Below are 20,461 nucleotides of genomic sequence, written 5' to 3'. Positions count from 1 at the left end.
CCATTGGTACTTTAATAGGTATTGCATGGAATCTGTAATTGCTTTGGGTATTATGGACATTTTGATGATGTTTATTCTTTCAATCCATGAACAGGGTATAGGTTTCCATTTGTTTGTGTCTTCCTTGATTTCTTTCTTCAGGGCTGTGTAGTTTTCTGCACACATGTCTTTTACCTATTTAGTTAGGTTTATTCCCAGATATTTTATTTTTCTTTTTGCTATATCGAATGGGATTTTTTCCTTGATTTCTGCTTCTGCTGATTCATTGCTGGTATACAAAAATGCCTTTAATTTCTGGATATTGACTTTGTAACCCGCTGTTTTGCCAAATTTATTAATTAGTTTGAGCAGTTTTTGGGTAGACTCTATAGGATTTTCCATGTACACTATCATGTCATCTGCAAACAGTGACAGTTTTGTTTCCTCCTTTCCTATTTGGATGCCTTTTATTTCCTTTTCTTGTCTGATTGCTGTGGCTAGGACTTCCAATACTATATTGAACAGAAGTGGTGGAAGTGGACAACCTTGTCTTGTTCTGATCATAGTGGAAAAGATTTTAGTTTTTGGCCATTGAGTATGATATTGGCTGTAGGTCTTTCACATATGGCCTTTATTATGTTATGGAATGTTCCCTCTATTCCCACTTTGCTGGTGTATTACATTTACTGATTTGCGAATGTTGAACCATCCTTGCATCCCTGGAATGAATCCCACTTGGTCATGGTGTATGATGTGTTTAATGTATTGTTAGATGCAGTTTGTCAACATTTTGTTGAGCATTTTCACGTCTACGTTCATCAGTGACATTGGTCTGAAGTTTCTTTCTTTGTTGTGTCTTTATCTGGTTTTGAGATTAGGATGATGTTGGCTTCATAAATAGGGTTTGGAAGTCTTCCATCATTTTGAATTTTCTCAAACAGTCTGTGTTTCAAACAGGCAGTGGCACCGGGGCTGGAAATGTCCCGGCTCCCGTTGCTGGCTCCTCTGCCACCCAGGGCCGTCACAGGGGTTTGAAGTGTCCCGGGTCCCGTACCTGACTCCCCGGCGTCTAGTCCCATTGCTATGCAAGCAGCACAGGGGCTGAGAATGTCTCAGCTGCGTAGCTGACTCCTCTGCCTCCCAGGACCATCACGGGGGGTTGGAGTGTCCCGGCTCCCATACCTGACTCACCGGTGTCCAGTCCCATCGCTATGGCAGGGGCACAGGGGCTGAGAATGTCCCGGATCCCGTAGCTGGCTCCTGTGCCGCCCAGGGCCATCACAGGGGTTTGGAGTGTCCTGGCTCCCATACCTGACTCCCCAGCGTCCAGTCCTGTTGCTATGGCAGCGGCACAGGGGCAGAGAATATCCCTGCTCCAGTAGCTGGCTCCCTGGTGCCCAGGCCCGTCTCTATGGCGGCATCACACGGGTCTCCGGTGTCCCAGCTCCTGCAACTGACTCTTCTGTTGCCCAGGCTGGTAGCTATGGCATCGGCACAGGGGCCGAGAATGTCCCCGCTCCGGTTCCTGACTCCTCTGTCGCCCAGGACCGTCACAGGGGCTTGGAGTGTCCGGCTCCCGTACCTGACTCCCCGGCTCCCAGGCCTGTTGCTCTGGCAGCAGCACAGGGCCACGTGTGTCCCAGCTCCAGTAGCTGACTCTGCCGCTGTCTGGCGTTTCAGCGTCAGTCACAATCTCTGGTCTTTTAATTTCATAAATGCTGGGTAACCGATGGTTTATTGTTCTGTTTTTCTATAGATCTGCCAGGATTTTCACCCATGAGTACAGGAGCTAGCATCAGCTCCGTCTTACTCCTTCGCCATCTTCCCAGCATCCTTACCTTTAAGGTTACTATTTATAGGAACTTATTCATTGTCATTTTCTTACCTGTGTTCCTCTCTCTTTCTTTTCCTTCCTTTCTTTAAAGCAGTCCCTTTAGTATGTCTTGCAGAGCTGGTTTGGTGGAAGTGTATTCTTTTAGACTTCTTTTGTCTTAGAAGCTCTTTATTTGGCCTTCTATCTTGATTGAGAGCCTTGCTGGGTAAAGTAGCCTTGGTTGTAAGCCTCTGGTTCTCATTACTTGGAATATTTCTTGCCATTCTCTTCTGGCTTGGAGCATTTCCATTGAGAAGTCAGCTGCTAACCTTATTGGGGCTCCCTTGTATGTTATTTTCTTTTCCTCCCTTGCTGCCTTAAAGATTCTGTCTTTGTCTTGGAATTTTGTCATTTTAATGACGATGTGTCTTGAAGTGGGCTCCTTTGGGTTCCTCTTGATTGGGACTCTCTGTGTTTCCTGTATTTGTGTGACTTTTTCTCTCATCATATTAGGGAAGTTTTCCACATGACTTCACTCTAAGAAGACAACTAACCCAATTAAAAACTGGGAAAAGGACTTGAACAGACACTTCTCCAAGGAGAACATACAGAGGATCCAGAGACACATGAAAAGATGCTCAATATTGCTAGCTATCAGAGAGATGCAAATTAAAACCACAATGAGATACCACTTTACACTGGTCAGATTGGCTGTAATAAACAAAGCAACAAACAACAAATGTTTGAGAGGTTGTGGGGAAAGGGGACCCTAGTTAACTGTTGGTGGGATTGCAGTCTGGTACAACCATTATGGAATACAGTATGGAATTTTCTCAGAAAAATAAAAATCGACCTGCCTTTTGACACAGCAATTCCACTGCTGGGATTATATCCTGAGAACCCTAAGACACCAATCGAAAAGAACCTATGCACCCCAATGTTCAAAACAGCACAATTTACAATAGCCAAGAGCCGGAAGCAACCTAGGTGCCCATCAGTAGATGAATGGATTAAAAAACTATGGTACATATACACAATGGAATTCCATGCAGCAAAAAGAAAGAAGCAGCTCCTACCCTTTGCCACAGTATGGATGGAGCTGGAAAGCATTATGCTGAGTGAAATAAGCCAGGTGTTGAAAGACAAATACCATGTGATCTCACCTTTAACAGGAAGCTAAATAACAAAATAAACAAGGAAGCAAAATAAAAACAAAGACACTGAAATAGAGAACAGGGGGACAACAACCAGAGGGGAGACGGAAGGGAATTTCAGGAGAAAAGGGGAGGGGTTTAGAGGAACTAGTATAAAGGACACATGGACAGTAGCTAAGGGGGGTTGAAATGGGAGGTAGGTGGGGACCATGGGAGGGTGGGCTGGGATGGGAGTAAAAGGCAGGAAACTGTACTTGAAAAATAATTAAATAAATTTTCTGATTTCATTAAGAACCCCCCCAAAAAAAAAGTTGGGGAAGTTTTCATCATTACTTTTTCAAATAGGTTTTCTATCTCTTGATCTCCTTCTTCTTCTTCCACTATCCCTATTATTCGATACTATTACATTTCACATTGTCTTGCATTTCTCTTAATCCTTCTTCATGCTTTGTGAGTCTCTTTTCTTTTTCTTGCTCTTTCTAGGTGATTTTTTTCTAGTTTGTCCTCTAGCTTAGTGATCCGATCTTCTGCTTCATCTATCCTCCTTTTGATTCCTCCTTCTGTTTTCTTCAGTTCAGATATATTATTCTTCATTTCCTCTTGGCCCTTGTTGATAGTTTCTATTTCCTTTTTCATGTTGATATAGTTTGCAGCGAGTTCATTGTAGTTTCCCTGAAGTTTCTGATAATTCGCTGTGAGCTCATGGAGGTTCCTGATAACCATTGCTTTAAACTCAATATCTGATAGTTGAGTTGTCTCTATTTCATTTAGCATTCTTTCTGAGGCTTCCTATTTTCCTTTCATTTCGGGATTTTTTCTTGGTCTTTCCAGTTTGTGAGACTCTTCTTTTTAGCCTCAGCTTCTTAAATTGATCTGTTCTGATTTCCTGGTTTTATGGTGTGAACTGTGGTAGAATACCTGTGAGATTCAGTGCTGCAGTCTCCTTCAGGTATCCTGGTGTTCTCTACTTCCACCTACTCTTTTTTGTGATCAGTTGGAGGGGTAAGGCAAAATGGTTTAAGACAGCAAGAGAGTATTCTATGCTATTTACAGTAGCAGCTGGTAGGGAAGAGATAGGAGACCCTTTGGCTATGTATATTGTTAACTGTTATATTCCACCCAACTAGCCACTTTTTTTTCTTTTTTTAAAATATATTTTATTAATTATGCCATTACAGTTGTTCTATTTCCCCTCTTCATTCCCCTCCACCCTGCATACCCCACCCCCCACCATTTCCCCCCTTTAGTTTATGACCATGTGTCTCAAGTTCTTTAGATTCTATATTTCCCATACTATTCTGGCCCTCCCCCCATCTATTTTCTACATACCGTCTATGCTACTCATTTTCTGTACCTTCTCCCCTCTTCTTTTTCTCACTCCCCTGTTGCTAACCCTCCATGTGATCATCATTTCTATGGTTCTGCTCCTGGTCTAATTGTCCCCTTAGTTTGCTTTTGTTTTAGGTGTGGTTGTTAATAACTGTGAGTTTGCTGTCCTTTCACTGCTCATCTTTTTTATCTTCTTTTTCTTAGGTAAGTCCCTTTAACATTTCATATAGTAAGGGCTTGGTGATGATGAATTCCTTGAATTTGATCTTATCTGAGAAGCACTTTATCTGCTCTTCCATTCTAAATGAAAGCTTTGCTGGATAGATCAATCTTGGTTGTAGGTCTTTGGATTTCATGACTTGGAATACTTCTTTCCAGCCCCTTCTTGCCTGTAATGTCTCTTTTGAGAAATACACTGACAGTCTGATGGGAACTCCTTTGTAGGTGACTGTCCCCTTGTCTCTTGCTGCTTCTAGGATTCTCTCCTTCATTTTAATCTTGGCTAATATAATTATGATGTGCCTTAGTGTGTTCCTTCTTGAGTCCAACTTCTTTGGGACTCTCTGAGCTTCCTGGATATCCTGGAAGTCTATTTTCTTTGCCAGATTGGGGAAGTTCTTCTTTATTATTTGTTCAAATAAGTTTTCCACTGGTGGCTGTGCCTTTCCCCCTTCTGGTACCCCTATAATTCGGATGTTGGAACATTTAAAGATGTCCTGGAGGTTCCTAAGCCTCTCCTCATGTTTTTGAATTTTTGTTTCTTCATATTTTTCTGTTTGGTCATGTTTTTCTTCCTTCTGGTCCACTCCCTTGATTTGAGTCCCAGTTTCCTTTCCATTACTATTGGTTCCCTATGTATTTCCCTTCATTTCAATTAGTTTAGCCTTTATTTGTTCCTCTAATTTGTGACTAAAATCAACCAGTTCTGTGAGCATCCTGATTACCAGTGTTTTGAACTGTGCATCTGAAAGTTTGGCTATTTCTTCCTCTCTTAGATTTATCAGCTCAGGGGCTGTGAGTTGTTCTTGAGCCATGTTTTGCTCTGTTTGCACCTGTTACATATGAGGAGTGGAGCCTTAGTCATTCACCAGGGTGGGGCCACCCAGGTAGCTGGTTTGTGACACTGTATGTGGGGGCAGGGTCAGAAAGGGACACTAGTGGTCCCCTCTGGCTGCTTCCTGCGGCTGGGGCCTGCGTTGTCCGTCTCACTGCTCACTGCTTTGCCGGTTTATTTGCGCACGAATGTGTGACCGTACTCAGCCCTCAGTGGGTCATCCCACTGTTACTCCACACCTGGGATCCGCCCACTGCTGCCTGAGCACCTGGGTCATGTGCCCAGGTCGGTCTGGTGGATATTTCCTGCCCGACCCCACTCTGCTGCTGGCTCTGCCCCTCTTACCAGTTTGGCTGAAGGGTTCGTTGTTGTCAGACTTCCGTGTAGTTCAATTTTCTGTGGTTTGGCTGCGTTTTTGTTACTAAAACTTTGTTGTTTTTAAACTTGGTTGTGCGAGAAGGGCCAGTGCTTCCACCTATGCCTCCATCTTGGCAGAAGTCCCAACTAGCCACTTTTTAGAAAGGATAGAAAGAAGATAAGACTCTTGTCTCTTCCCTCCAACAGGGAGGGAAGGATTGCGAGTTATATCTAGAAAGCAGTTATGGTGTGAGAGGTCAGATTCTGAGGTAGGGTAAGAGTAAAGGAAAGTAAATAGGTGTAGTGTTTGACAGAATAGAGTTGACCCCTAAAGTAATAGAGTTCAGCAAACCATGAAGTGGGCTGAGATCTGGGAGGGGTGTTGTGTAGTATTTACAAGAGTATGGAACAGCTATTATTTACAGTAATATTAGAGCAACAATCATATAACAGAATCTATGAGATCTAGATACCAAGAATAGGGAGTATCAGTCCTTCAGTAGTGTGCTAATGGAACACAAGTGAAGTGAAGGACAGTAAATTAGCCATACACACTGAATGAGAGGACTGGGGAAACCTATCATACAATACAATATAACCAACCAAGCAAAGAAGACTAAACAGAAAGAAGAGCAATAGAAAAATATTATTCAAATAAAAGATGTAAGAATATTGAAAAAATAATAATACCAATATGCAATATCTTCCAGGTTCTCTGTAATAGCAAAGTTAAATTTGTCTCTGTGACTCAGCTGTTGGGATGCCCCCTCTTTGGATCTAACTCTGATCTTTTCACAGTTCCGGGGGTTTTTGTCTGTTTTGTGGGTATTTAAAAGAAAAGCAGAGTAAGAAAGGTAGAAGACATAAAATTGGAAAAAAAGAAGGAATAATATAAAAAAGAAAGAAAGAGAAGCAAAAGGAATTGAGAGATAAAAGTAACAAAAATAAAAAACTACTTAAAAATATCAAACACACACACACACACAGTAACCTCTTGCTTGTTTCAAACTGGCCAAACCAGTTTTTCTGTTCTTGCTGGCTGCAGCAGCCTGAGGGGTGGGTTTACAGATGTGGGCAGGTCTCCTGAGGCATATGCTCACTCCAAGTTTACCGGTGTGGTCTTCATGTGTCCAGAGGCACGTACTCTCTCTGGTCCTCTGGTGTGGTCCCTGGGTGGTCCACAAAGCTCTCTTCCCCCAAGCCTTGTGGAAGGCACCATTAGGGTCCAGAGAGATGTTTTATTTTTATTTTTGATTTTAGAGAGAGGGAATGGAGGGAGAAGAGAGTGAGAGAAATATTGATGTGAGAGAGAAACATTGATTGACTGCCTTCCATCAGTAGTACAACTGGGAATGGAACCTGAAACCCATTCATGTGCCCTGACCAAGAATCAAATCAGCAAGCTTTTGTTTTGTGGGATGACCAACTGAGCCACACCAGCGGGGGGGTGGGGCAGGGCATCCAGGTAGATCTCGAAATGGCATAAACCTTCCCCAAACTGGCCATACCTCACTTATCATCACTGAGAAGTGATTGAATTGGCCTACATTGCTGCCTTTTTGCTTTGTTTCCACTCAGCTGAGCAAGGCAGAGCTGGACAATTCTCCATTACTGAACAATCCTACCTTGAGGATTGCTATTTCTATAGCTGTGCTTCTCAAATCTTCCCTGACTAGAAAGTGTCTTCTATGCCTGTTTGAATTCTAGCCACCTTCCAGGGCCAAATTATATATTCCCTGCCCAGAAAGGTCTTCTCTCATCATCCCAGGTCAAGCTGATGGTCCCTCTGAACTCTAGTAGGAACAATTATCCATTGATTGAGACCTTCAGTAGCTTTATTTCTGGACATCATATTGGTTAGAATCACAGGCTTTTGTCAAGACACACCTGGACTTCAATCTTGGTTCTACCATTTCCCAGATTTATACCATTAGGCAACTTACACCACCTTTCTGAACCTTAATGACCTCCTTCACAAAATTAGATAATTTCTTCCTGACTGGGCTGTATAAAGGTCAAATAAAATGTCTTAAAATCTATTACATGCCAAAAAAAAGAAACATTTTAGAAATAATGATAATTAGAAATCAAGGTTAAATAGAAAATTATTCTTGAAATAATGTTATAATAGGAGAATTACAAAACTGTAGGTAAAGTAAGAAAAATCCATGTGTTTGTGTGAGGTGAGTGTTGGACCCATTAAAGTTGTCCCAGAGGCCATTTATACTACCCTCATTTTTTTTGGATCCTCTTTTCTTCTTGTTCTGTGTGGTTGTTTTTTGCTTTCTTATATTTCAGATCATTCATTTGATTTTTGGCTTCATCTACTCTATTGTTGTTTCCATGCAAATTGTACTTTATTTCAATTAGCGTATCCTTTGTTTCCAACTGGGTCTCTTTTATGCTGCTGAAGTCCTCACTAAGTTCCTTGAGCATCTTTATAAACAGTGTTTTGAACTCTGCATCTGATAGATTGCTTATCTCCATTTTGTTTAGTTATTTTTCTGGAGTTTTGAGCTGTTCTTTCATTTGGGCCATGTTTCTTTGTGTCCTTCTTTTGGCGGGCTCCCTGTGTTTTTTTCTATGTATTAGGTAGAACTGCTTTGATTCTGTGTCGTGGTAGAGTGGCCTAATGTACTAGGTGTCCTGTAGGGTCTAGTGGCACAGCCTCCCCTATCACTGAAGCTGGATACTCGAGGTCTACCCTTTGTGTGGGCTGAGTACACCCTCCTCTTGTAGGTGAACCTTGATTGCTGTTGGCAGATCAATGAGAGTGATTTAACCAGGCCAGTTGGGTATGAGGACTGGCTGTGAGCACTGACCATCAACCTCTGCCCTCTGGGGATGATCAGCTGTACAGGGGCAGGGTGGCAGTGGTCCTGTGTGGTCGGTAGCTGTTCACTGGGTGCATTGGTCCTGGGGTTTCCCTGAGTGGCACAGACCAACGTCAGCCCCTACCTTATTTTTTGCCCAGAGCACCCTGCCTGAGATGCGAAGGAATCTGAGATGGCTGCTACTTATTTCAGGCTTGGAGATTCCCAGGTGAAGCCAAGCTGTGACTCTAATCTAGCTGCCACTAGGGCTCACTCAAGCCAGCTGTTGCTTATTTAATAGGACTTAGGAGCCAACACCAGCCATCCTTACAGAAAAGCAGCTTGGGTGGGCCTGTAATTTGGGTGGGGTAGAGCCTCCATGGATCTTCAAGATGGGTCACACAGTATTTAGATAGGTTGATGAAGTCTCAGATATGGCACCAAGCCTGCTAGCCCTTTGTGGGGAGGGCTCAGCAAGGGGACAATGGCCTCTGCTTGCCCTCATGCCAGATACTTCAGTCTCTCCCTGTGTAACACTTGTGCCCTTCAGGCTGCTACCCTAGTGCTGGAGCTCAGAGGGAGCTAGTCTGAGTAGGTGAGTCCATGTGTGGGTTCTTTAAGAGGAACTGCTTAGGGCTCCATCAGCCTCCTCCACTGACTCAATCCCTGCTGGTTTTCACAGCCAGAAGTTGTGGGGACTTACCTTCCTGGCACTGGAATCCTGGGCTGGGGAGCCTGGTGTGGGGCTGGGACTCCTCAGTTCTGAGATATTCCTCCCCAATTTTTATCCATGTGGGTGTGGGGCCAGCCAATTCCATATCTGTGCCCCTCCTACCAATCTGGATGGATGTGGTTTCTTCAGTTCTGTAGTTGTCAGACATCCATTCAATTCGATTTCTGGTGTTCCTGAGTGATGGTTGTTTTATATTTGTAATTTTGATATAGTTGTGCAAAGAGGTGACCCATGTATGCCTACATAGCCATCTTGACCAGAAGCTCCTGGCTTCCTTTCTTAAAGAAAGATGTATTAGGATGTCTCCTGGTCATGAACGTAATAGGTAAAATTAACTTTGTAAAAGAAAGGCAGTGTTTATAAAAGAAAGGCATCATTTTATGGCAAAATGTATTAATATTAAAATGATGAGCCCTGACTGGTGTGGCTCAGTGGCTTGAATGCCAGCCTGTGAACCAAAGGGTTGCTTGTTCAATTTCCCATCTACAGCACATGCCTGGGTTGCAGGCCAGGTTCCCAGTAAGGGGCATGGAAGGCAACCACATATTGATGTTTCTCTCCCTCTCTTTCTCCCTCCCTTCCCCTCTCTCTAAAAATAAATAAATATTTTTTTAAATGATGAGTAAAAGAATGAAGAGTTTTCAGTGTATTAAATATTATGATTATTTTGTTTTTGTCACAGTATATAGCCCTAATAATCAATGGTTGCAATTATTTATATTATATTGGTAAGTTGCAAGTTACAAATATCTGTTTGGTTAACATTGGCTTTACTTATTTTCTTTGAATAAATTGAATGAAACAAGTGCAAACTGGGAGTGAAGTTCTTGTCCCAGCCCTACCATTAAGTAGCTAGACTTTAACTCCTGGGCTTATTCTTCCCCTCAGAAGTTGAGAGGACTGGACAAGATCTAACTTTGATCATGTATAGTTCATTAAAATTATAGTTTCTTATTTAAAAATGTACATTTGTATTGATTTTTCCACTTGAAAATACTAATAGTAAGTTAGTTGGCCTATGTTGTAAAATGTTCATCTTAGACTTATATAATATTAATATAATTAAACTTTTTTCCACAGAGAGACCTCTCTCCCCAAAGGCTGTCAAAGGATTTGAAACTATTCCACTTACCAAGAATTATTATTCCGTGGTGAGTGATGAGATGATGAACAAAATTTTTCTTGACTATATGGAACCACTTCACTTGTCAAACCACTGATATGTTGAGGTGACACAAATGAAAGACCAGATACAGTTGTGTTATAAGTGCCTAATGTCAGCTGCATAACAATATATATCCACTGTACTGAAAAATTCAAGTATAGCACAAAGATTTAGACCACAGGTAGAAAACACAAGGCCCACGAGCCGAATCTGACCCTCCACCCTGTTTTATGCAGCCTGGCACCTTGTTTCTACCTAGCAGCAGTGCTGAGCTTTCACTTAACTGTTGAGTAGTTACATTTATACAGTCCTAAAATTACACTCAGCCTTTTGGAGGCAATCACAAGGCTGATGTGGCACCCAGTAAAAATGAGTTTCACACCACTGATTTCGAGCAAAGCTTATTAAATTGCAGTGAAAGAGAAATTGCAGACATAATGGGAAAATTTAGCAGTTTGGTCACCAACTTTGTCACAAATTTGTCACTGAATAGCCTTTCCACATATTTAGAAGGTAAGTTCCAAAGTTCCTTTAATCCACTACATTTTCAGTGATGGCATACTGTGATTTTATTTTAGAAAAAATAAATTCATTATGATATTCTCTGAAATATTACTAACTTTGTTCTTGAGGGGAACCTAAAAGGAAGGCTGCCCTTTGGTACAGAGGGAGGAATTAAATGGCTCTGGCTTGAACACAGATATATCAAAATATATTAGTTATAAATAGGGCATGTGCAATACTCAATAGTGAGTATTGAGTAGGCCAATACTCAATAGTGAGTAGGCCAATACTGTTTGAAAAACAAATAATATCCTTTTCCTTAATCTGCCCTCTGCTTTCTTTCATGTCTCCTTTCCTGACTTGTCCTACTCACTAATGAAAAGGTCAAGTCATGATAACCTCTGAGTTTCCTTGACTGCTAGTCGCATCACCCCTTCCCCTGCCCTGCAGAAGTACAATTTCACTTTTTACCCAGTGTTCCATATGCATTTGTACAACATGGTCTTTTCATTTTGTGCATGGATGAACAGTTTTGAAACATCTCTATACACTTGGTTTGAAAAAATGAATTTCGACCAGGTGCAGCAAGTCGGACTTTCATGAAGATGGAGGCATAGGTAGACACATTGTGCCTTCTCACACAACCAAGTTTAAAAACAACAAAGTTTTAGCAACAAAAATGCAGCCAAACCACAGAAAACTGAACTATACGGAAGTCTGACAACAATGAACCATTCAGCCAAACTGGTAAGAGGGGCAGAGCCAGCAGCAGAGTGGGGTTGGGCAGGAAATATCCACCAGATCGACCTGGGCACGTGACCCAGGTGCTCAGGCAGCAGTAGGCAGATCTCAGGTGTGGAGTAACGGTGGGAAGACCCACTGAGGGCTGAGCACGGTCACACATTTGTGTGCAAATAAACTGGCGAAGGAGCGAGCAGTGAGACGGACAACGCAGGCCCCAGCCGCAGGAAGCAGCCGGAGGGGACCACTATTGTCCCTCTCTGACCCTGCCCCCACATACAGTGTCACAAACCAACTACCTGGGTGGCCCCACCCTGGTGAATAACTAAGGCTCCACTCCTCATACATAACAGGTGCAAACAGAGCAAAACATTATTGCTCAAGAACAGCTCAAAGCCCCAGAGCCTATAACTCTAAGTGACGAAGAAATTGCCAAACTTTCAGATGCACAGTTCAAAACACTGGTAATCAGGATGCTCACAGAACTGGTTGATTTTAGTCACAAATTAGAGGAACATATGAAGGCTAAACTAATTGAAAGGAAGGGAAATTCACAGGAAACCAATAGTAATGGAAAGGAAACTGGGACTCAAATCAAGGGAGTGGACCAGAAGGAAGAAAAACATGACCAAACAGAAAAGGATGAATAAACAAGAATTCAAAAAAAATGAGGAGAGGCTTAGGAACCTCCAGAACATCTTTAAATGCTTCAACATCTGAATTATAGGGGTACCAGAAGGGGAAGAGGAACAGCCATGAGTGGAAAAGTTATTTGAACAAATAATAAAGGAGAACTTCCCCAATCTGGCAAAGGAAATAGACTTCCAAGAAGTCCAGGAAGCTCAGAGAGTCTCAAAGAAGTTGGACCCAAGGAGGAACACACCAAGGCACATCATAATTACATTAATCAAGATTAAAATGAAGGAGAGAATCCTAGAAGCATCAAGAGATAAAAAGACAATCACCTACAAAGGAGTTCCCATCAGACTGTCAGCTGCTTTCTCAAAAGAGACCTTGCAGGCAAGAAGGGGCTGGAAAGAAGTATTTGAAGTCATGAAAGTCAAGGACCTCCATCCAAGATTGCTCTATCCAGCAAAGTTTACATTTAGAATGCAAGGGCAGATAAAGTGCTTCTCAGATAAGGTCAAGTTGGAGGGGTTCATCATCACCAAGCCCTTATCATATGAAATGTTAAAGGGACTTATCTAAGAAAAAGAAGATAAAAAATATGCACATTGAAAAAACAGCAAACTGACAGTTATTAACAACCACACCTAAAACAAAAGCAAAGTAAGCAAACAACTAGACCAGGAACAGAACCACAGAAATGGAGATAACACGGAGGGTTAGCAACAGGGGAGTGTGTGTGTGGGGGGGAGGTACAGAGAATAAGTAGCATAGAATGTAGGTAGGAAATAGATAGGGGGAAGGCAAGAACCGTATGGAAATGTAGAAGCTAAAGAACTTATGACACATTGACATGAACTAAAGGGGGGAAAGTGGGTTGGAGGGTGTGTGTAGGGTAGAAGAATAATGAAGGGGGGAAATGGGTCAACTCTAATAGCATAATCAATTATATATATGTATAGAATGTCTTGAGTAGTGCATAATGGCCTTTGAAGGAGCTTTAGAGATTTCATGTAACTAGTCCTGAATTATTGAGACCAGTTAGACACATTGCTGTAACTAGATAGGAATGTGAAAGGATTTGGGTTGGTTGTTGGTGTTTTGTTATTTCATATTTCTTTTGCTTTGAGTATTTAAGCAAATTTTCAGAGGCAATTAATTCAAAATATGTTCCAAGTTTTCCGATTATTCTCCCAATTTGTTGATTCCCTTAGACAATCAAAAAATTGTAGCCCATCCACACTATTTAGAGACTTGAAAAATCAAGTTTCCCACATATAAGTTATCCCTAAATCTTTTTAAAAATTACATTTTATTGATTATGCTATTGCAGTTGCCCCAATTCTCTCCCTTTGCCCTCCTCTACGCAGCCTGCCCCCACTCCCTCAGGCAATCCCCTCACTGTTCTCAATGTCCATGAGTCATGTGTATATGTTCTTTGACTACTCTATTCCCTAGCTATACTTTACATCCCCATGGCTATTCTTTAACTACAAACCTGTACTTCTTAATCCCTTTATCTTTTCCATCCATTCCTTAAACTCCCCTCCCATCTGGCAACCATCAAAACATTCTCTGTATTGATGGCTCTGTTTCTGTTCTGATTGTTCGTTCATTCTATTTTTAGATTAAATTGTTGATAGATATGTATTTATTGCCATTTTATTGTTCATAGTTTTTAGCTTAAAGAAGACCATTTAATGTTTCATATAGTATTGGTTTAGTGGTAACAAACTCTAGCTTTTCCTTATGTGAGAAGTTCTTTATCCTTCGGCTCAAAATAATATCTTTGCTCAGTAGAGTAATCTTAGCTGTAGGTTTTTGCTTTTCATGACCTTCAGTATTTTTTTGCCAATCTTTACTAGCCTGCCAAGTTTCTTTTCAGAAATCAGCTGACAGTCTTATGGGAGCTCCCTTGTAGTAACCAAGAAAACTGCTTTTCTCTTGCTACTTTTAACATTTTTCTTTGGCTTTAACCTTTGGCATTTTAATTGGTGTGTCTTGGTGTGGATCTCTTTGGGTTCATCTTGTTTGGAACTCTTCCTGGACTTGTATGTCTATTTTTTTTCACCAAGTTAAGGGAGTTTCCTGTCATCACTTTTTCAAATGGGTTTTCAATTTCTTGCTCTCTCTCCTTTCCTTCTGGCACCCCCATGATGTGAATGTTAATATGCTTGAAGTTGTCCCAGAGGTTCCTTACACTATCTTCATGTTTTTGGATTCTTTTTTATTCCTGATCTTCTGATTGGTGGTTTTCTGCTTCCTTATATTCTACCTCCCTGATCTGATTCTTGGCTTCATCCACTCTAATGTTGATTCCCTGTAAATTGTTCTTTATTTCAATTAGTGTATCCTTTGTTTCTGACTAGATTTTTTTAATACTATCGACGTCTTCACTAAATTCCTTCAGCATCCTTATAACAAACGTTTTGAACTCTGTATCTAGTACATTGCTTATTTCCATTCCATTCATTCTTTTTCTGGAGTTTTGTTCTGTTCTTTCATTTGGGTCATATTTATTTCCTCATTTTGGTAGCCTCCCTGTGTTTGTTTCTATGTATTAGGTAGATCTGCTATGTTTCCTAGGCTTGGTAGAGTACCTTAATGTAGTAAGTGTCCTGTAGAGTCCAGTGGCACAGCCTCCCCTATTTCCAAAGCTGGGTACTCAAGGTGTACCCATCATGTGGGTTGTATACACCATCCTCTTGTAGTTGAGCCTTGATTGCTGTTGGCATGTCCAAGGTCAGCCACCAACTGTGTTCTTCCTGGAGTCACAAGACCTAAGCTACGGAGTGATCTGCAGATGGCTGCTACTTGTGCTGGTCTTTGAAGTGCCCATGTGAGTCCAAGATGTGAACCATGTCCAGCTTCTGCTAACACCAGGCCTGGGGCAATTAGGAAGAGGTATGGGACTTGCTGACGCCAGATGCTGACTGTTTGAAAGAATTTAGGAGAATTTGAAGAATGGGTCAATAGAAAACATTTGTTTGGAAAAGGCACTGGAAACAGCTTGGGTGGGCCTGAAGTTTAGTGGGTCAGGGCCTCAGAGAATCACCAGGGTGGGGCAGTGTGAGCCAGGTTGATGGAGTCTAAGACATGGTGCCCCCCATCTAACTCTGTGGCTCTTTGCGGGGGGCTTATAAAATGAACAATGGGCCCTGGCTGGTGTAGTTCAGTGGATGGAGCATGGGCCTGCGAACCAAAGGATCAGGGTTCGATTCCGAGTCAGGGCACATGCCTGGGTTGCAGGCCAGTTCCCGGCAGGGGACGCACGAGAGGCAACCATACATTGATATTTCTCTCCCTGTCTCCTTCCCTTCCCCTCTAAAGTTAAATAAATAAAATCTTTTAAAAAAAAGGTACAATGGCCTCTGCCAGCACATTTCTCTGGGACAAAGCTGACCCCTAGATCTTTCCCTGGTGCTGGACAATTCAATTCCTTACCATATGTCTCTGGTGCCTTTTAAGCTGCTGCCCCAGTGCTGGTGCTCAGAGGGAGTAAGTCTGAGTAAAGACTGTGCTCTGGCTGGTGTGGTTCAGTGGATTGAGTGCTGGCCTGTAAACCAAGGGGTCAATGATTTGATTCCCAGTTTAGGGCACATGCCTGGGTTGTAGGCTGGGGCCCCAGTGAGGGGCATGAGAGAGGCAAACGCACATTGATATTTCTTTCCCTCTATTTCTCCCTTCCTTCTCCTCCCTCTAAAAAATAAATATATTTTTAAAATTTTTTATTGATTATGCTGTTACAGTTGTTCTATTCCCCCTTTCATTCCCCTCCAACCTACCCTCCCATCCCCACCATTACCCCCCTTTAGTTTATGACCATGTGTCTCAAGTTCTTTAGATTCTATATTTCCCATGCTATTCTTGACCCCCCTTCTATTTTCTATCTACTGTATATGCTACTTATTTTCTGTACCTTCTCCCCTCTTCTCCTCCTCCCACTCCCCTGTTGCTAACCCTCCTTGAGATCTTCATTTCTATGTTTCCACTCCTGATCTAGCTGTCCTTTTAGTTTGCTTTTGTTTTAGGTGTGGTTGTTAATAACTGTGAGTTTGCTGTCTTTTCACTGTTCATGTTTTTTTTACCTTCTTTTTCTTAGATAAGTCCCTTTAACATTTCATATAATAAGGGCTTGGTGATGATGAACTCCTTGAATTTGATCTTATCTGAGAAGCACTTTATCTGTCCTTCCATTCTAAATGAAAGTTTTGCTGGATAGAGCAATCTTGGTTGTAGGTCTTTGGATTTCATGACTTGGAATACCTCTTTCCAGCCCCTTCTTGCCTGTAATGTCTCTTTTGAGAAATCTGCTGACAGTCTGATGGGAAGTCCTTTGTAGGTGACTGTCCCCTTAGCTCTTGCTGCTTCTAGGATTCTCTCCTTCATTTTAATTTTGGCTAATGTAATTATGATGTGCCTTGGTGTGTTCCTTCTTGGGTCCAACTTCTTTGGGACTCTCTGAGCTTCCTGAATATCCTGGAAGTCTATTTCCTTTGCCAGATTGGGGAAATTCTCCTTTATTATTTGTTCAAATAAGTTTTCCACTGGTGGCTGTTCCTTTCCCCCTTCTGGTACCCCTGTAATTCAGATCTTGGAGCGTTTAAAGATGTCCTGGAGGTTTCTAAGTCACTCCTCAGTTTTTTGAATTCTTGTTTCTTCATATTTTCCTGTTTGGCCAGTTTTTTTCTTCCTTCTGGTCCACTCCATTGATTTGAGTCCCAGTTTCCTTTTCATCACTATTGGTTTCCTGTGCAATTCCATTCATTTCAATTAGTCTCGCCTTCATATATTTGTCTAATTTGTGGCTATAATCAACCAGTTCTGTGAGGATCCTGATGACCAGTGTTTTAAACTGTGCATCTGAGAGTTTTGCTATTTCTTCATCGCTTAGATCTATGGGCTCTGGGGCTTTGAGATCTTCTTGCGACATTTTTGGTCTGTTCACGCCCTTTAAGTGTGAGAAGCGGTGCCTTGGACTCCCAGGTCGCTGGGTTGTGACGCTGTATGTGGGGGCGTGGTCAGAGCGGGGAAATGGAGACCCCCTCTGCTGTTTCTCACAGCTGGGTAAAGATCAGCGTCTTAGGTGGTTCACCTGGGCTGGGCCACTCAGAGTTGCTGGGTTATGACGCTGTATGTGGAGGTGGGGTCAGAGCAGGGAAATGGCAGCGCCCTCCACTGCCACTTGATGTGGGGACCCACCCACTCCCTCGCCTGTCCGCCCGCGCACAAATTCGCGACCACAGTCAACACGCAGCACCGCTCCCCCGCTGTCTCCCCTGCGGTCGCTCGCCTGGTCGCTCGCTTGGTTGCTCACTAGGTCCAACCCTGCGCCTGGATTCCGCGCATCTGGATTCCGTGCCTGAGTCCATCTGACCGAGACCTCCTGTGCAACCCCGTTTCACCAGCCACTGGTTTCCCCCTTACCGGTCAGGTTGAAGAATTTGTTGTTAACGGACTTCCGAAAAGTTCAATTTTCCGTGTTCTGGCTTTGTTTTCTGTTGCTAATATTTAGTTGTCTCTAGACTTGGTTGTGTGAGAAGGCACGGCATATCCACCTATGCCTCCATCTTGGGGGAAGTTAAATAATTTTTTTTTTAATTTAAAAAAAGAGGAACTGCCTGAGAATCCAGCAGTTTCTGTCTTCCACAGCTTCAATCTCCACTGGCTTTTCACAGCCAGAAGTTATAGGGATTCATCTTCCTGGCACTGGAGCCCTGGGGTGAGGCATCTGGTATGGGGCTGAGACTCCTCACTCCTGAGATATCCCTGTGATTTTTATCCACCACATGTAAGTATGGGACCAGCTCATTCTGCTGGTTCCACCCCCCTCCTACAAGTCTCAATGTGGTTTCTTCTTTAATTCCATAGATGGTTTATTTTTCTTTTTGAAAGATTTTATTTATTTATTTTCAGAGAGGGGGAGGGAGGGAGAAAGAGCGGGAGAGAAACATCAACAGGTGGTTGCCTCTCACACCTCCCTTCTGGGGACCTGGCCTGTAACCTAGGCATGTGCCCTGACTGCGAATGGAACCAGTGACCCTTTGGTTTGCTGACTAGCACTCAATCCACTAAGCCACACCAGCCAGGGCTTGGTTGGTTTCTTTAATTCTGTAGTTGTAGGACTTCCATTTAGCTCTGTTTCTGATGGTTGTGGGTGATGGTTGTTCTATATTTTAATTGTAATATTTATGTGTTTGTGTGAAGAGGCCAGCCATGTTTACCTAGGCTGCCATTTTGAGTGGAAGTTCCACCTATATGATCTTATATTAACTCTTCTTCCTCCTAAGAGTCATTAGTAGTAGGCATTTTTTGTTACTAGTTTTATAAGAGCACTATATGTCCATTTTAAAAAACAGAACATTTTTCTGATTACAAAACACTATATAAATAACTATTTTATAAAAAATAAGATAATACCAGAAAAAGTATAAAGGAAAAAAGAAGTATCACCTGTAATCCCACCACTCATAAATAACCACTATTAACATGTTGGTTAATGTTATGCCAAATTTTTATTGAGGTGGTGATGTGTGTATGTCTGTGTGTATATATAGCCTGTGATATATATGCATATACTTATTTATATACTTATATACTTATTTATATATTAAAACTAAAAATAGTAATTATGTATTTTTTATTATTTCTCTTTCATGTATATTTTTCTACCCTCACACTCCTACCCTAATAATATTTTTCTGACCAAATATGTTTTTATACTCTTTCATTCAGTGAGTCCTTTAAGGTCCAAATGCTCCATTTATGTTTGTACTGTGTATTAGCAAGGGTTCTCCAGAGAAACAGAACCAATAGGATATATACAAAGAGATTTACTATAAGGAATTGGCTCACACAATTATTGAGACTGAGAAGTTTCACAGTATGTCATCTGCAAGCTGGAGACCCAGGAAAGATGGTGGAGTAGTTAAGTTTTTGTCCAAAGGCCTGAGAAGCAACAGAACCAATGGTGCACATTTTTTTCCTGAGATCAGAAGGCTGATGTCCCAGCTGAAGCAGTCAGGTAGAGAGAGTAAATTTTGCCTTCTTCTACCTTTTTATTCTATTCAAGCTCTCAACAGATTAGATGATGCCCACCCAAACTGGGGAAGGCAACTTGCTTTATTCAATGTACTGATTCAACATCTCATCTGGAAACAGCCGCACAGACACAACCCAGAAATAATGATTGATCTGGGCACCTTGTGAACCAGTCAAGTTGACACATGAAATTAACAATCACATCGTATAAACTTAGGTAGGATAGATAGCCCTTGGTATTTGCAAGTGTACAGACATTCTCCTCCACTTTCCAAGGGATTATGTGCTGATTTCATGCTCATCCAGGCCCTGTTGCAATTATGGTGGTACATCAATTCTGAAATGTAACAAAACAAGCAAATGAGTAAAATAGAACCAGAGACTTGGAAATAAAGAACAAACTGACAGTGACCAGAAAGGAGGGAGGATGGGGGTATTGGGGGAAAGAAGGAGAAGGAGTAAGCCAAGAAACACAAATAGAGCACTCATGTGCATGGACAGTGGAAGGGATTGACTATGGGAATTGTGAGGGGCATGGTAGGGGAGAGCAATGGGGATAAAAGTGGAACAACTATAACTGAACAACAATGAAAATTACAATCAATCAGTCGATGTTCTCCAGTTTGATCAAAGCAGCTTTAGACACCCAGCTCAGACCAGCATCTGCCATGAGACATGTTTAATGTGTCTGACTGAGGCTTAGTCACTCTTGGTCTGTTGTTTTGAATGGTAGTTTAGCATCCTTTAGGGATATGGCAGCCCAGAGGAGGCTTTTGCTTCCTGTGACCTTGGCTCCTTTATTGTCTTCAAAATTCAGTGTCATTTGTTAAACTTATCTCACTATTGAAAAAAACTATCTATTAATTATTTATTTTAAAATATATTTTATTAATTATACCATTACAGTTGTTCTATTTCCCCCTTCACTCCCCTCCACCCTGCACACCCCTCCCCCACCATTCCCCCCTTTAGTTTATGACCACGTGTCTCAAGTTCTTTAGATTCTATATTTCCCATACTATTCTTGCCCTCCCCCTTATCTATTTCTACCTACCATCTATGCTACTTATTTTCTGTACCTTTTCCCCCCTTCTCCTTCTCCTACTCCCCTGTTGCTCACCCTCCATGTTATCTTCATTTCTATGGTTTGC

The 20,461-nt window shown here is 42.0% G+C and overlaps 1 protein-coding gene across 2 annotated transcripts in view; it reads left to right on the top strand.

Annotated features, from left to right (window-relative positions):
* ARHGEF6 (Rac/Cdc42 guanine nucleotide exchange factor 6) overlaps positions 1-20,461 on the top strand; it is a 164,139-nt gene that overhangs the window by 59,194 nt on the left and 84,484 nt on the right. For both annotated transcript variants that reach the window (XM_037157059.2, XM_037157058.2), the window contains exon 6: positions 10,313-10,383. In XM_037157059.2, the coding sequence (XP_037012954.2) occupies positions 10,313-10,383 (71 nt within the window). The remainder of the gene's footprint in view (positions 1-10,312; positions 10,384-20,461) is intronic.

Source organism: Artibeus jamaicensis, unplaced genomic scaffold (genome assembly GCF_021234435.1).
Source record: "Artibeus jamaicensis isolate MK-2021 breed Jamaican fruit bat unplaced genomic scaffold, CSHL_Jam_final contig_240, whole genome shotgun sequence".
Classification (NCBI taxonomy): Eukaryota; Metazoa; Chordata; class Mammalia; order Chiroptera; family Phyllostomidae; genus Artibeus; species Artibeus jamaicensis.
The sequence above is the reverse complement of the archived record's forward strand: the minus strand, read 5'-3'. Positions and strand labels throughout refer to the sequence as shown.